We start from the raw sequence: 13,008 nt of genomic DNA, 5'->3' as shown, positions 1-13,008 counted from the left end.
AGGAGGGATGGTGGATATGTATATTTAGCGCAGTCCAGGACTAGCACGAGAAAACATCTACATATGTACAAATAGCAAAGCCAATCAAGCTCAACCACCGTTAGACTTTTTTTTTATTGCTGGTGTTCCAGGTACTGCATTATCATTTAAAAAAAAAGAGCGTGACTCAGGTACACTTCAAGGGAGATCAGCAAAGTTGATGGTGGAGACCTGGATATTGGCCTTGTTCTCGCTGTAGGCAACGACCAACTTGTCACCTTGGAAGACGGCCGAGGGCCAGTAGAAGCCCGCGATGCCGGAGGCCTCAGTGGGGCGCGTGCCAACGGGGGCCTTTTCCTGGGAGTCGCTGCGGAGGATGCCAATGTTGCGGAAAGCAAGGTCGTTGCCGGTGGAAGTGGCGAGGGTCAGGATTTCCTGGGAGGAATCCTTGTTCATGCCGCTGTTGGAGATGTATACGCGGCGCTGAACGGATCCTTCACTGCTGCCGAACCAGGCCTTGTACGAGCTGTAGATGTTGGTCTGTTGGATCTTGGAGCCATCATCGGTTGCGGGGAACCAATCGTTGCCGGTGAGATCGCTGGTGTATTCAACAAAGGCGTTGCCAGTCTTGTTCCTCACAGAGACATCAGCCCAGAATCGCATATAACGTCCTTTATCCGAAGTGCCCGGAAGGTAGATTGCGTTGGTGGGATAGCTGACGTTGTGTTTGCCATCAGCAGCGACAACGGGTGCGTTGAAGAGAGATGTCGCTTGAGCCGGCACGGCTTGTGGGTTCTTCAACGCAGCAATGATCTTGTCCTTGTCCTCGCACACCTTCATTTTGTACTTTTCGCCGTAGACCGTCTCAGTCCATGCGTGATCGCCGGTATACTCAGTGAAGTCGAGCCAGCATGGTTCGCCTGCAAAAGTACTACCAGACAAAGGATCGCGGTTCAGCTTACGGGCGAGGCGACCGGCTGGTTCAAAGTGTCCAGGACAGACGTTGTCGCTGGACTGTGCAACCGCATAGTATGTCGCATCAGACTCGCCTCCGCCAATGTAGACAATGCTAAGCGCCTGCAAGGCTCGTTGAGGAATGCCACGCTTGCAGTAGTACTCCGAGGTCTCGATCGTTGTCTGGTTTGGGAGAAGAGCTGGGGGGAAGGCAACCTCTGGTTTGCTCCATTTCCCATTTGTGGAGTAAGAGATTCGCACATCTTGGCCCATGCCATCGACATCCTTTGGAGCGCCAGAGAAGAGCAAGAAAAGGGTGCCGCCCATGTTGTAAAGGAATGGGTAGTACGAGAATTTACGGTTGTCATCTGCCGCCTTGTCGATTGGGGTAATGACAGAGTTGATTTGCGTCCACCTATCCTGGCTGGGGTCCTTTGGGTCACGTCTGACAGGAACTTGCCAGAGGTTGTCCTCGTTGCTCTGTCGCTTGACGACTCCGCTTGGTGCAGCCACAGCGCTGGCGGCCAATGCGGAGAGGAGAATAAGATTATTAGCGATCATCTTGATGGGATTCTCAATTAGGGGTACTAGGAAGGAGGTTGGTGGTGAGCGGTGAACATGGAGAACCAGGACAAGCCATTATATAGTATCGCAATCACCGAATCTCACGTGTTCCGGCAGTACCCCAGCATTATTGGTATATTACCGCAAAGCTTGAGTGGAGTGAGGAGGCCATGACGCGCAGGTCCAGGATAGGGAGAAGCGGAGCTAGTGTGGCGGTGACAAACTCTCCCGAGCAACCGAAAAACTGGACTATTATTAGACAAAATTGTCCCATTGGCTCTACTGTCTACTCAAGCCGATCACCCGGGCAAGGCACTCGTCATGATACGAGGTTGTCAAGTATTATTGACGAGGATCTTGCTCAAGCCAATGCATTGCTACATATCCGAAGGCTCGTTATCCCTGCATTCAATTCCAGCAGAGAACCACCTTGCCAATCACACTAGTGCTATGGACATCTCCATTGCAAACATGCACTTTTCAATGGTGCTTGTTGTCTTCGCATTTCCTTTCATCGTCAACTCATTCTTCATACCATGGATCCACCGTCGTAGCTTTCGGAGTCTTACTCACATGAGACACGCCGACAGCAAAGTTTCCGTCTAATTTAGGACCCGTCCGAGGTCCAAGTTGGGCGCTGCTGGCCAGGAGCAACGTCATTTCAGACAGTCAATGCGAATGTTTATGGCCGCTCCGATGAAACTATCGCCACTCCGATGGAACCGTGCCAGGCGCGGGGTATTACGATGGGGAAGGTCGTGGCATGTATGCTACTACAAGCAGATACAACACACCACGAGACAAGGGATGTGCTACGTCATATTTCCTATTCTAGACAGCCAATAAAAGAACACTTTCACCATACTGGAAGTGGACGAACAGCATTCATAGCAGTCTGACGATCAGCCAAATATGGGAGTCGAGCATACAGACTTTGGAATCTGACCCAGAAGATTTTATCTTCGTTCGTGTTGAGATGCATTATGTAAAATCCTCTCGCTACAGATGATGAGATGATGAGGTTGCTCCATAGTAATCTCTTTGATGATGTGAGACGGTATAACATATGTGCGGCCGAGACACGACCCTGTCTAAGTGCCGGATTTTGTGATCTTCTCGCTCGCAAATGAAGCTGGCTTTGGCAATAACGCGACCTTGAATGCTTCCGTTCAAGCACAATGATCGGGAAATAAATGCACACTACCCACCGGCATAGTCGCAATGCCTCTTGTTCTGGCCGGGCCCCTCTATCAGAACATCCAATGCAAGAGCAACAGGTCGCAAACCGTTGCATGATGTTGCCATATGGATACATCTCAGCACACGAACACTTGTGCGATCCTTCACCTTGCATGGCTCATGTTGTCCTCGGTGCTATCTCGGCAGTCCGAGCTCCAGATCCCGGCTCGTATAATTACCGCAATGCAAACGTGCCGATCTGTCCATCCAAATCCCAATTTTCCATGTGCTTCACTTGTATTCCATTCAAAAAAATCACTAACATGAAATTTTGCAAAACTCGAAGCAGTCGGATGTGAACATCATGCTTTCCAGTCAAAAATGGCGTTCTTATGTCCGGTTTCTAAACCCTTTGAGCTTGCATGACTCAAGTGGGCGTAGGGGATTTCATTTGAATCGGATTTCTCGTCTACTTACATATTCGAACCATGGTCTTTATTCATCTCAAAAACTACGCCTTCTCTTTGCCTTTGCCATATGCGTCCACCAACGGGGCCTCGGGAATCTCCACTCCCTCAATGCCCCATCTCATCCCAGGATAAGAATCACTGTGCACTGAGATATCCAATCTCTTGCCTTGCGCTTCGGGTGGCAGTGAAACTTTAACTGCTGCCTGCAAAAGAGAGCGTGCGGCACTTTCCATCGGCTGCTTGCCAGCCCCTCCACGATTGTTACCGCCATTCTTGCCTGGGTCAGGCCAGTTGACACGCTTGAGCGCAACAATCTCGTCAGTACTTGAGTACGAGATGATGGCAAAGAACCCTTCGGTTTGAGGCTTGGGATAGCGCGGTGCATATATACGCACGCCTCCCTGTTGCATTCTCGCTGAGTTTTGACGCGTGGCCTTGAACTCGAGAGTAATGGCATTGACATTTCCTAGGTCAAGCTTTAGGACAGGTAGGCGAGATACAGGCTCCATGAAGCGTTTCAGTCCACCATGCGAGACACCTGCAAACTTCCCGGCGCGTTCAAGATCGGCTGTGCCAGTAGATGTGACTTCTACCAGGGCCTTTGGTTTGGCTTTTGGATGCTCGAGACGAGCCTTTTCCTTCTCAACATTGACGCCTGGAAAGATGGACAGTGGGCCGTCGTTAGGCCAACGTGCTGACTTGATGGCTTGCAGAATGGAAATGACGGTCTCACATGAAGATAGATAGCTAAGTTCAGTAAGAACATCAACCGTAGCTTGGACAATACGGATACTCTGGTCCAAAACGCTGTTTTGATCTCCCACGTAATCTGAGATTGGCAAGTCAATCCGCGAGAAGTGAGCCTGCAAGAGTAAGAACGCTTTGACATGCGGGTCCCACATCGGTAGACCAAAGTCGTCAGCAGAAATTGGCAGCGCTTTTGAAAGCTCCATGTTTATGAGATCCTCATTGTGCCGAACGGGGAGCTCGTCGTATTCCGTAGCATGTGAAATCCAAGCCAAAGCTTCTGCAAAGGTGGCGTCGCGCTTCACGTTCTGCACGAGGTAGCGGATCGTTTTATGGCTGAGGTAATAGTAACTCATAATCTTTCCAAGGGGAGTGGGATCGACTTCGCCCGTTGGCTCAACAACTGCACAAGACGACTCGTCTAACTCTCGTAGGGATGTCTCTACCAGCTCAACCATGTAATCGTTGGCCATCGATTGCGCAGCTATTGTGTTGTGCTCTTCCGCAGAGATCTCGAGACCATAGAACGAAGGGTTCTTGTGCAGGCGACGGAAGAAGAAAGTCCATGTCAGATAGTCCAACGCATCTTGCTTGGTGGCGATAGTTCCGGCGGAGATTTCGGCGCCCAGATGATTGTCCAAGACCTTATGTAATGATGACTCGACAGGAAAGCCAGTATGTAGGAAGTGCTTGTAGAATTCTTTTTTGGCGTCTTGCGTGAAAATTCGTGCGATACCGGAGTCGTCAAACTGCGGGCGTCCAGCGCGACCCAGCATTTGTAAGACGTCTGTCAGGTCCATGTCCTTGTATCCTTCGGTCTTTGCGTCGAAAAATTGAGTGCCTTTAACGACAACAAGATGAGCGGGGAGATTGACACCCCAAGCAAGCGTACTAGTAGCAACTAGGATTTGGATCTTGTTGTTTGCAAAAAGCTCTTCCGACAGGGAGCGGTCCGACTCGACAAGACCTGCATGATGCAAACCAATACCAAAGCTTAACGCCTCACGCAATGAATCATCATGAACGCGATCTAGATTGAGAGCCAGATCTTCTTCTGACATGCGCAGAAAGCGGCGAGGATTATCCTCCATTCCGCAGAAGTTTATCAAGTCTCGAGCTGTCAAACGAGTTTGTCTTCGAGACGCTACAAAGACAATGACTGGTTTCTCTGGAGAATGGGCCTTGATAGCGAGGAATGTGGGCCGATTCATGGATTGCATGAGTGGGCAGAACCCTCGCTGCTCTGGGAAGCCGTCGATGAAGATTTCCAAGGGAACTGGACGGACAGAGTGCCGGAAATTGAAAAGGCCCTCCTTGACACCAAGCCAGTTGCCGAGATCTGATGCATTCGCGCATGCAGTTGACATACCAAGCAGACGAATGGAACCATCTTTCTTTTGTGAAGCGATGTAGTTCATGCGCGACACAATGATCTCTAGAATCGGACCACGGTCACCGCCCAATAAGTGGATCTCATCGATAATGACCAGGCTGACTTGACGAACATAACCACGGGTCTGCCAGCTACGACTGATACCATCCCACTTCTCGGGAGTTGTAATGATAATATCAGCATCTCGAATAGTGCGTGTATCTGGCGTGTTGTCACCTGTCAACTCGACGAGCTTCAGGCCCATTGGCCCTGCTAGGCGCTTCCCCCAATCCTGTACTCGCTCTCGAACAAGCGCTTTCATTGGAGCGATGTAAACGACCTTTGAGCTTGGCTTCTCACGGAATGCCCACCACATTGCTAGCTCAGCAGCAACAGTCTTGCCACTGCCAGTAGGCGACCCAAGTAAGACGTTTGCAGGCGTGTGGTAGAGGCAATGGAAAATTTGCGATTGCATGGGGTTGAAGTACTGGAAGCGCTGTGCATAGACTTCTTCCAACAAGGGATTTTTCAACGCCGCTATTGGCAAAGGCTGAAGGTTTAGGAGATCCGTGTAGACGCTCTCCGTGTCAGGCCGGATCAAATGTTGGAATGATATCGGGTGCACAGTTTCCGCTCCCAACCAGCGGTCGGACACAGCGCGAACATAGACTTGCGTCGGGAGCGGATCAGAAAGTGGGATCGTGAAGTCTAGTTCATGGTCGTCGTACAACTTCTTCCTTGAAAGGATGAAGAATTCGTGATGGAAAATCTCAGACGTCTCAGAATTCTCAACCCAGATCCAGAATGATTCCGAAGTGCCATGATGACGATCATTCCACACGAAGTCGGGTGTGAGAAACAATCGTATTCGAAGTACGTCCCTGTTCAACGGTGCAATCTCCGACTCAATGCTTAGCGTGGGGAAATTTTGCATCAATTTTGAGATCACATTTCCCATCTTCTTGTTGTGCACCATGTCTCCAATCTCAGTCGGATCCATGTCCCTCAGCATTTGTATCGAGGGATTCTTGTGGTCCAGGGCTCGCAGAACCGGTTGCGGAAGTTCGTATTGGTGGAGAGGATGTTGGAAAGACCAACATCGGTGCTCAATGGATTGACAAAGACTCAGAAGCACCAAGCACTGATAACCCCAACGCCTATTAAGCGCTATCATGAACAATGCACGTGCAATACGCGCGGCATTTTGTGTAATGTAGTTAGTGTCCGATACGAGAGTGAAGTCTTCCAACCGCGCTCTGGAAATGTGTGCTTGGAGTAGGTAGTTTGTTTTACCGTGTGATGTCGCATAGCCGTCTTTGACTTCAGTTATCACGTATTTGTTTTCTTTGAGTGCCGACAGTTCTTTCTCCTCACTTTCTCGTGATTGCACCTGATCGAACTCGCCACTCATACTAACCATGGCGAGGGCATCGGCATCTGTACTACGAGGTCGCATCATCGCATTGAAGATTTCGATACTTGATTGTTGCACATAGTACTGACTCGCGATGCGGCCAACATCTTTGGCTCGTAAGTCTTCAGTGGTCTCGTTGAAGATGATCATCTGGCTTCTTTGCAAGGTACGCGCTGCGTCGATGATGAGTTTGCGCCTCCTTCCAACTAGCTGTGGGTCATCACGTATCTCTGACCACTCGATTCCGTACATTAACGGGCTCTTTTGCATGCGGACGAATAGATACGAATATCCAAGCCAAGTAACAGCTTCAGAAACAGTCGTGACCGTGCCCAAGGATATCTCGGCATTGAGGTTATCGATGAGTCTACTAGAGAACCTCGACTCAATTGGCTGTTGCTCGGTTACGGCGCGCATGTAATGATCGAGTCTATCGTGTGTGGTACAGATGAACCCGATACCACTGTCTTGAAATTGAGGTCGGCCAGCACGACCGAAGATCTGCAAGACATCAAGGATACCGAGATCCGTGAACTTACCCTCTTGGGCATTGTAGACCTGGGTTCCTTTGATGAGTACTGCTGCAGCAGGCAAATTGACACCCCAAGCAAGTGTGGCGGTACAGCAGAGAATTTTGAGGACGCCTTCTGCAAAAAGACGTTCGATCAAGTTCCTATCAGACCGAGGCATACCAGCATGATGAGTACCCATTCCCTTTCCAAGCAACTCCCTCAACTCTCTGCCCTTTGACTGTTTCATGTCCCGCACAGCGTTCTCGTATCGGGGATGATCCTGTGGGTCAAAGAGATCGGTACATTGCTCTTCCATGGCCATGTCATACAATCTCCTGGCTGTCTTTACGGTATCCTTTCTTGAGTGCACAAAGACCATGATTTGATGACCGAGCTTAAGCATCTCCACAACCTTGTCAAATGCAACTTTTTCCAGGTTCTCCCGAGATTTAGCGGTACCGGGCTTGCCCTTGGCGCCGATGAAGTGTTGTTCCAATGGTACTGGACGGAATGAGGCATCGAAGTAGAACAGTCCAGCCATCTTATTGACGTGAAGGAAATCAGCCACATCGACATAGTTGGGCAGTGTAGCCGAGAGACCAACAATTCGAATAAGCGACTGTGTGCTCTCGACTTGTCGTTGAGTGCGCGCTACTAAGCTTTCGAGAACAGCACCACGCTCATCGTGCAACATATGAACTTCATCTATGATGAGGAGTCGGACCTTTTGAACTAACTCGGTATCACCGGTGCTCTTCCTTGTAACAACGTCCCACTTTTCGGGGGTAGTGACGATGATTTGTGTATCGAGGATCTCGGCTTTGGTGAGGTGCATGTCACCTGTGAGTTCTCGCGCCTTTATACCCAACCACGCGAGGCGCTTTCCGAGCTTTTCAGTCACCTCTGCAGCGAGTGCCTTCATGGGTGCTACGTAGATAATCTTGAAGTCCTCCGCCATGACGGTGAAGTCAGTGGCCTCTGGCTCGTCGATGGGATTTGGAACGACGTTCTTTGCTACCGTGTTGAGAATAGTAAGCATGGCTGCATCCGTCTTACCGGCACCAGTGGGCGCGCAGATGAGCATGTTCTCGCTGGTCTTGTATGCAACAGGGTATACTAAGCTCTGCATGCGATTGAGGGTCTTGTAGCCTTTGAAGGTGCGTTGGCAAAGACCGTCCAGTTCTCGAATCTCGATAAGCTTGCGTCCTGCGCCGATTGTACCTACCGGTACAGCTGGGATCTCATACTCCTCATAAAGATTATTGTCACGATGTACCGTGTCTGGAGGTAGGGCATACTTCTTGCCATAAGCTGAGAGCTTATTCCCGGCGTCATGAGCCTTGTATACATGAGGGTACTGAGGTCCAGTACGATCCATGGCTGGTGCCAACGAAGCATTCTTGTGCTCCCAATCTGCACGTCGCAATGCTTCCTCTCGCTCGGCACGAGTCTGCAAGCGGCCCATGACACCATTTCCTTGGGCAGCAGCTGGTTCCCGCAGCGACCGCAGAAGGCTCTGACGGTGAGAAATGAGGTCAGCCACGAGGTCCAGCTCCCCATAACCAACAATGTCTGCGAGCATCATTTGTAATTCTTCGTCTGTTTCTAGTTAGCTTTTATGGCGGGTTGAAATCGGTCCTACCCAGGCTAACCATTGCTGTCGCTGGACAAAATAGCAATTATTTGTTCCTTGAGCGCTCCTGCGTCCAGACCAGAACTACTGCGAGCCACTTGAGAGCACTTTGCCGCTAGCCATTGCCCATCGTGAGCATTGCTTGCAGCGGACACTTGCGTAAATTCGTCCAAATGGTCGCTGCTGTACCCCTCTTCATATTCATCACTGATGATGTCCCAGATATCCTCGCCACTGGTAGTTCCGGAGAAATCGTCGTCATCGTCGAAATCAATGTCATGACCATATGCAGGTGCCTCTTCAGCATCAGCCGGCAAACCCAGCTCGGCAATAGCCTTGCGCATGGCATGGAGCTGTTCGAGCCATTGTGCCTGGGCTTCTTCAACAGCGGGCGACATGCTTGATGCGGCGGAAGTAAAGGTGGTGGCCTCTGATTCACGGCTTGGCGAGATTGGGGATGACGCTGGCGCTGGTGGAGTGGAGCGGTTGGTCTCGGCCCGACCTGCCCCGCACCCCCTGCACAGGCGCCATGACATAAGCAGAGCATTACCCTGTCGCCTTGGGCATGAGACGGACGGAGCGCTACATCAGGCGCATCCTAGACATCGCATTCTCCCCGTATACTGTTGCGGGGCACCATATATCACCTACTCTTCCACACAAAGCTCTTTTCTAAACCTTCACCTACAATATCGTCGCCGCCAGGCAATAAATCGCCGCAATGAAGCTCGTTTACATTGGCGTACGTCCTACCCTTCACCGCTGCCCGCCGTACAACGCCCCCGGGGTCGCTGACAAGATGCAGGTTTTCAAGAACGACACCAAAGATGCCATCGAACTGACGGGCGCGGAGAACCTCAAATCGATCAACCGATGGGTACAAAAGGGTGTCAAAGAAGGCGTACGTTAGAATCGCTTTCACGCCAACTATGCTCTCGGGCACGAGACAGAGCGCATGGGAACGCACATGCTTACGGCGAGCGCAGATTGTATTTGCTTCGGCCGTGGTTGCCAAAAGGACACCTCCACATAAGATGACGGATGTCTTGGAAAATGGTACTGTATGGTCGTCTTTCAGGTCGCCCTGTGCTAACACTACGCACAGGACACAAGTTCCACGCCTTGGCTTCCGCTGACCCCATATGCGCTGTTGTCGTGACCGACGATGAATACCCCAGCAGTGCCGCACATCGCATTGTCCGCAAGGTCCTTGACGAGTTCTCCGCCAAATACCCCCGCTCTGCCTATAGCGGTTTCACGACCGACGCCGCCAAATTGTCGTATCCCGAACTCAAAGAATACGTGGAGAAGTACCAGGACCCGGAAACCGTCGACGCCACAATCAAGATCCAGCGGGAGCTTGACGAAACAAAGGTCGTACTACACAAGACTCTTGAGAGTGTGTTGGAGCGTGGAGAGAAGCTGGACGATTTGGTCCAGAAGAGCGAGGGGCTGAGTGCACAGAGCAAGATGTTCTACACCCAGGTGAGCTTCTGGCAGGACCCCGAAACAACGGTCATAATTGCTGACAATTTGATTAGGCTAAGAAGCAAAACTCGTGCTGCACGGTCATGTGAACGTTGCTTAGCTTTGATGAATCTTCCGTTTGTTTGGGCGTTGGTATCTGCATTTCATAGTCAGGATAACGAATTTTGTATACCCATTACCCGTCCACACGTTGGTCTCCACAACCGATCCGCTGCTCTGACATGTCCTGCGTGCTCACCTAATCTCTTTTCTAATACATTGCTCATTTTGTCATGAAATTACAAGTGCAGGGAACAATGTTTCCTTGTTCTTCATGATACTGTACAAGAAGCTATTGCTAGCAGTAGTGTAAAGCGTAAGAGGCAGATGCGATCTCAACCTTGCTCAATTTTCATTATATTTGTTAGTCAGTTCTATCACTCGAACTACAGTTATACATGTACACGTATACAGGTATGTGCTTGCATGAAAGAGAATAAGGAAAAGATGGTTAATTTTAAGTATCTCTCAAGTGTTATTACTACTATTCAAAAGCAGGACATGGCTACGTGAATTAAACCATGACCATGCACGAGCACTTGCCCGACACAACTGATTCTTCCTATACTCTCCTCTCCATGTCCAATCTCGAGTAGACAATGCTCTTGGCCTCACCATGGTATCCACCCTTTTGACATTCGCCTCACCCGTCATTTCCATGTTAGCCTCTCGAGCCCGCCATCTCTTTCTACAAGAATTCGTCATAATCGTCCTCGTCAAAGTCACAAGACACAATTTCGACAATGAGAGAATGGCCGATACATTCCCATCCGTCGAGGTCATAGAGTGTGGTATTGCGCTGCACCATTTCGTACTCTTCGTCCGAGCCCACGCTCACAAAGCCATCTATATCGTCTTCGTTCGGGGGTCGGTCGAATTCTCGAGAAATAGAAACCCATTCTTCCTCTGGTTCAAGCTCTTGATTGGGAGTTATGAAAGCGGGGTGGATATCATTTTGCAAATATTTCGAGCCCACCCTCGTCCAGTAGTCCAGACAGTATCTGCTAGATATAGGAGGATGCGAGCGAAGGCGTCCATTTACCCATGGGTTTCGATTGGCAAATACGGAGTCGACTTGTTGGGCTCGGACTTCGTCAGGGGATCTGCTTGTCGTTGATTCGTTAGGCGTTGACATGGCCTCAACACGCAGAGTGCAGCCACTATCATGTCGCATGTTCAAGTTGCCGGCGGGCCCGGATAGGTATGGAAGGCCATCACCTCTGGGTTCCCAGTTTTTCGAGAGACAAGGACATGTGAAACTTGCTGTCAGAGGACAATATCCATTTGAATGACCCATGGAAGCCGTATCGCTGTGCAAAAATGGGTGAGACTCCATTCTAGCCATGCGAAATGGATCTATCGGAGACGCTTTTTGAGGAGGATGGAGCACCGACAGAGGCAGTGGCAATGGGATTGTTGGCCGAGGTACCGTCCAGTTGTCGTACAGGAACGGGTTGGATGCGGATCGGAAACCCCCAAATGCTTGCAAGCATGATAGTGGAAGCGGTAGACGTCGACAGGTCTCCTTAGCATGGTGATCTTTTGTTCCATGTCCGGTAGACACGGAAATGGGTGGTGCGTCCATGAATTTTTGCGTTGAGTGTTTGAATGGAAGCTTCAACCCAGGGGCCTGGAAGGGGGTGGTGACGAGATGGCGTTCTCTCAAACCCAGTGTAGCTAGAACTGTCTGATGCCAGTCAAAGGCGTCTTCAGATGGGGGGACGGGGGACAAAGGTTTCCTGAAGGTGTGTCCGCAAGCTGCAGCTGCCGGTTTCTCTTGTTGTGCGAGGAATAACAGTGCCGAATTGGCAAGACTATTTGAACCTTGGGAGACTTCTGGTGTAACCAAAGGTTGCGAGAATGCAGATTTGGACAGCCAACGGTATATGGCGTCGTGGTAATCAAGGAATTGTGAAAGGTCAAACAACTGTGGTTGCTTTTGTGGCACGCTTGACGGTTCGAAACTCGAGGCAAGTGTTGTTTCCACTGACGCGCATGATTTCACACTCGGCGGCGGTGGATTCGTGAACTGGATTGGGGTGGGTAGTGTATCTGATTGTAGCTGCGGCGGCCAGTCGGACCCGTTGATTGCAAAGCAACGGCTGGTGGTAACGTCTGGGAGGCATCGACTCTGGTTTAGACCTCGAGGGTCCTCGGTAGCGAACGATTTATCCTCGAGACACAGTGTGGAGATCTCATGACCAAGTGCGACGATACTCTCCGTTGTTGGCAGCCTTACAATTCCAGCACTTTTTCTCTGGACCTTGTGGCGCTTTCCGGCACGTTTACGCCGCCGCCGAAAGTTGGCATTGGAGGTCGATGCGTTGGAATGCCATGGTGAATATGCCGATGAATTGCCAGGGTCTGCTAGGATGCTGAACCTGTTTGCTATGCCAGCCTCAGATTTGGTGTATCGCAGCAAGGGAGGAGATTCAAGGTACCAGTGGGAGTGAGTTCATACTCCGGGCTGTGACCGGGCAGCCAACTCCATGAAGGGTGGCCGCTGTCTTTGTAACGATGCGCAGATGAAAGGGACTGCGCAGGAATGTTATCGCAAGAAGAGAATGGTGCTTTTTGTCCTAGGATCATGCTAGTAGTGCGAGAAGAGGGGGTGCTAGTCTAGGAAATATAGGGAGAACCGCGGAGAAGATAGCATG

At 50.5% G+C, this 13,008-nt stretch overlaps 4 protein-coding genes across 4 annotated transcripts; 1 reads left to right on the top strand and 3 right to left on the bottom strand.

Moving 5' to 3' along the window:
• Positions 1-177: 177 nt before the first annotated feature.
• Positions 178-1,494, bottom strand: COCCADRAFT_25370 (uncharacterized protein; the record flags this gene model as incomplete). The annotated part of the gene is made up of 1 exon (XM_007712985.1): positions 178-1,494. One exon carries the CDS (start codon positions 1,492-1,494, stop codon positions 178-180), a length of 1,317 nt encoding a protein of 438 aa, XP_007711175.1.
• A 1,693-nt stretch (positions 1,495-3,187) lies between these two features.
• COCCADRAFT_35847 (uncharacterized protein) lies at positions 3,188-9,222 on the bottom strand (the record flags this gene model as incomplete). The annotated part of the gene is made up of 2 exons (XM_007712999.1): positions 3,188-8,790; positions 8,844-9,222. The coding sequence occupies 2 exons, from the start codon at positions 9,220-9,222 to the stop codon at positions 3,188-3,190; spliced, it is 5,982 nt and encodes a 1,993-aa protein (XP_007711189.1).
• A 323-nt stretch (positions 9,223-9,545) lies between these two features.
• Positions 9,546-10,401, top strand: COCCADRAFT_35846 (uncharacterized protein; the record flags this gene model as incomplete). Its single annotated transcript, XM_007712998.1, has 5 exons — positions 9,546-9,566; positions 9,630-9,725; positions 9,811-9,880; positions 9,930-10,309; positions 10,366-10,401. The coding sequence occupies 5 exons, from the start codon at positions 9,546-9,548 to the stop codon at positions 10,399-10,401; spliced, it is 603 nt and encodes a 200-aa protein (XP_007711188.1).
• Positions 10,402-11,039: 638 nt separating this feature from the next.
• Positions 11,040-12,940, bottom strand: COCCADRAFT_25367 (uncharacterized protein; the record flags this gene model as incomplete). The annotated part of the gene is made up of 2 exons (XM_007712984.1): positions 11,040-12,739; positions 12,793-12,940. The coding sequence occupies 2 exons, from the start codon at positions 12,938-12,940 to the stop codon at positions 11,040-11,042; spliced, it is 1,848 nt and encodes a 615-aa protein (XP_007711174.1).
• Between the last annotated feature and the right edge of the window lie 68 nt (positions 12,941-13,008).

This window comes from Bipolaris zeicola (genome assembly GCF_000523435.1).
Source record: "Bipolaris zeicola 26-R-13 unplaced genomic scaffold scaffold_53, whole genome shotgun sequence".
Classification (NCBI taxonomy): Eukaryota; Fungi; Ascomycota; class Dothideomycetes; order Pleosporales; family Pleosporaceae; genus Bipolaris; species Bipolaris zeicola.
The sequence above is the reverse complement of the archived record's forward strand: the minus strand, read 5'-3'. Positions and strand labels throughout refer to the sequence as shown.